Source organism: Pollachius pollachius (assembly GCF_949987615.1).
Source record: "Pollachius pollachius genome assembly, chromosome: 4".
NCBI classification, from domain to species: Eukaryota; Metazoa; Chordata; class Actinopteri; order Gadiformes; family Gadidae; genus Pollachius; species Pollachius pollachius.
The window spans coordinates 112,501-115,000 of record NC_136937.1 but is presented as its reverse complement, the minus strand read 5'-3'; the positions used below and the strand labels follow the sequence as shown (position 1 = coordinate 115,000).

Below are 2,500 nucleotides of genomic sequence, written 5' to 3'. Positions count from 1 at the left end.
TTATTTTTCTTCTTGCGCCTCCTCAGGCTAGCAATATGGTGAGTGTTACCTAGGCCAGAGTACGATCTAACAGCATCTACTAATGGCTTATCACATCCTTTTTTTTATTTTAATGTGTAGAGAAAGAAATTTCATTTATTTTTGTCCTTCGAGGGAACACATGGAGGCTCCTTGTGGGTTAGTGGGAAAGAGTTTTAACTCGAGCATATCGTGTAACTTTCCAAAAAAATCTGATTCAGTGTACAATAGGTGCCTTTAATTACACATTTTCATCACTCTGCTTTGTGGGTAGGAAGACTACTTTGAATGCAAGCTGTTTTTGTTTGGATTCTAAATAAATCAAACTAAAACGACCCCCAACGGGAGCCTCAATGTGTTAAATCCCTTTAAATGTCCCGCTAGTCCCCCCCTTGTCATATCTCACCCTACCTCAAGCATGACCCACTGAATGCTCCCTGTATTGACCCTGTGTGTCTAACGCTCTGCCCCTCCCCCTGACGGCTGCCTGCTGCTAGATCCTGCTGATCTTCCTGCAGAAGATGGACCTCCTGCTGACCAAGACGCCCCCGGACGCCATCAAGAGCAGCGTGCTGCCCATGGTGTACCGGGCCCTGGAGGCGCCGTCGGTGCAGATCCAGGTACCCTAACCCTAACCCTAACCCATGGTGTACCGGGCCCTTGAGGCGCCGTCGGTGCAGGTCCAGGTACCCTAACCCTAACCCTAACCCATGGTGTACCGGGCCCTGGAGGCGCCGTCGGTGCAGATCCAGGTACCCTAACCCTAACCCATGGTGTACCGGGCCTTGGAGGCGCCGTCGGTGCAGATCCAGGTACCCTAACCCTAACCCTAACCCATGGTGTACCGGGCCTTGGAGGTGCCGTCGGTGCAGATCCAGGTACCCTAACCCTAACCCTAACCCATGGTGTACCGGGCCCTGGAGGCGCCGTCGGTGCAGGTCCAGGTACCCTAACCCTAGGGTTAACCCCCCCCCCCCACCCTAGGTTAACCCCCCCAGCGGACCCTTAGGGCCACTGGGGGGTGGTGTACCAGCCCCTTAGGGGGCTGGTGTACCAGCTGGGGGGTGGTGTACCAGCCCCTTAGGGCCGCTGGCCAGTGTTGTGCCTGAACGCGTTCATATTTTGGGTGAACGTTCATATAACGCTAACTGAACGTACTGTATTACTGCCTGATGAACGTTACTGTGAACTCGTTCATTCTGGTGTCTGCTCACTCGGTTTAACTTCGTTCGATATGGGGGGGTTATTTGTTAATCAACACGGTGGATGCGCGAGCAGATCGCCGTGTTGTTTGACTGGTTGCCATGGTAATCTCCGTGTGGTTGATTTGCAGTTGTGGTGTTGTCAACTTACTGTTACATTAAACTGTAATCAGAAAACGCGGTTATATGCTATAGACCCTATAGTGTCTGTCATATAAAGGGTGGGACGAATTTCAAATTATAAATATGTAGACTTTATTTTGAAGGTATAGATCGGCGCGATTCCCATTGAATCGAATGGCGCGGTGATTATTCTTCACAACGAGAGCTGTTAAATTGTGGAAAATGAATGAAACTGTAATCAGACAAAGCGGTTATATGCTATAGACCCTAGAGCAGGGGTTTTCAAACTGAGGCGCGCCTCCCCTGGGGGGCGCCAGAGTTCTTCAAAACACAGGGATTTAGAAAAACAAATATTGGGGGGGAGGGGGGCTCAGCTGAAATTTGTTCTTTGAGGGGGGGCTCACTCTCTCATACTTTGAAAACCCCTGCCCTAGAGTATCTGTGGTATAAAGGCTGAGACGAATTTCGAATTATAAATATGTACAATCCATAACGTTAGCTCTCTGGCTCATAGCTCAGCGGACTAGAATACCTCCTAGAATCATTGCTTGTTGGCCGGAAACAGAAAGGGGGGCTGTTCACGTTTGGTTGTAGTCTTTTCGCTCGGTTCTCCGTCTCATAAGTAGGTCGGTAGGTAGTAGTAGTAGGTAGGTAGGTAGGTAGGTAGTAGGTAGTAGTAGGTAGGTAGGTAGTAGGTAGTAGTAGGTAGGTAGGTAGGTAGTAGGTAGTAGGTAGTAGGTAGTAGTAGGTAGTAGGTAGTAGGTAGTAGTAGGTAGTAGTAGGTAGTAGGTAGGTAGTAGGGCTAGAACCGGGCAAAAAGACTACAACCAACAGAAGTCAATGGGATTTACAAAATGCGTTAAATGTGCAATAAAACACGATAGAAACTGTATTTCGCTACGATACTTGATTCAACCACTCTATTTCATCCTAGACAAACCACAAAGGGGCTCAATGTTCAAATTACCGGAGAAAACGAATAGCTCACAGCAACATATTGAAAAAAAGAACTATGAACTAGTTCATTTTTTGGAACTGTGAACTTAGTTCAAAATTTTGAATTATGAACGTTTAACTGAGTTCATTTTCATTTGTTTTAACTAGTTCACGTAGGAAGTGAACTTTCCCAACACTGCTGCTGGCGCGGCTTGGCTTCT

At 47.8% G+C, this 2,500-nt stretch overlaps 1 protein-coding gene across 2 annotated transcripts in view; it reads left to right on the top strand.

Annotated features, from left to right (window-relative positions):
• scyl2 (SCY1 like pseudokinase 2) overlaps positions 1 to 2,500 on the top strand; it is a 17,432-nt gene that overhangs the window by 6,981 nt on the left and 7,951 nt on the right. For both annotated transcript variants that reach the window (XM_079734794.1, XM_079734795.1), the window contains exon 10: positions 516 to 638. In XM_079734794.1, the coding sequence (XP_079590920.1) occupies positions 516 to 638 (123 nt within the window). The remainder of the gene's footprint in view (positions 1 to 515; positions 639 to 2,500) is intronic.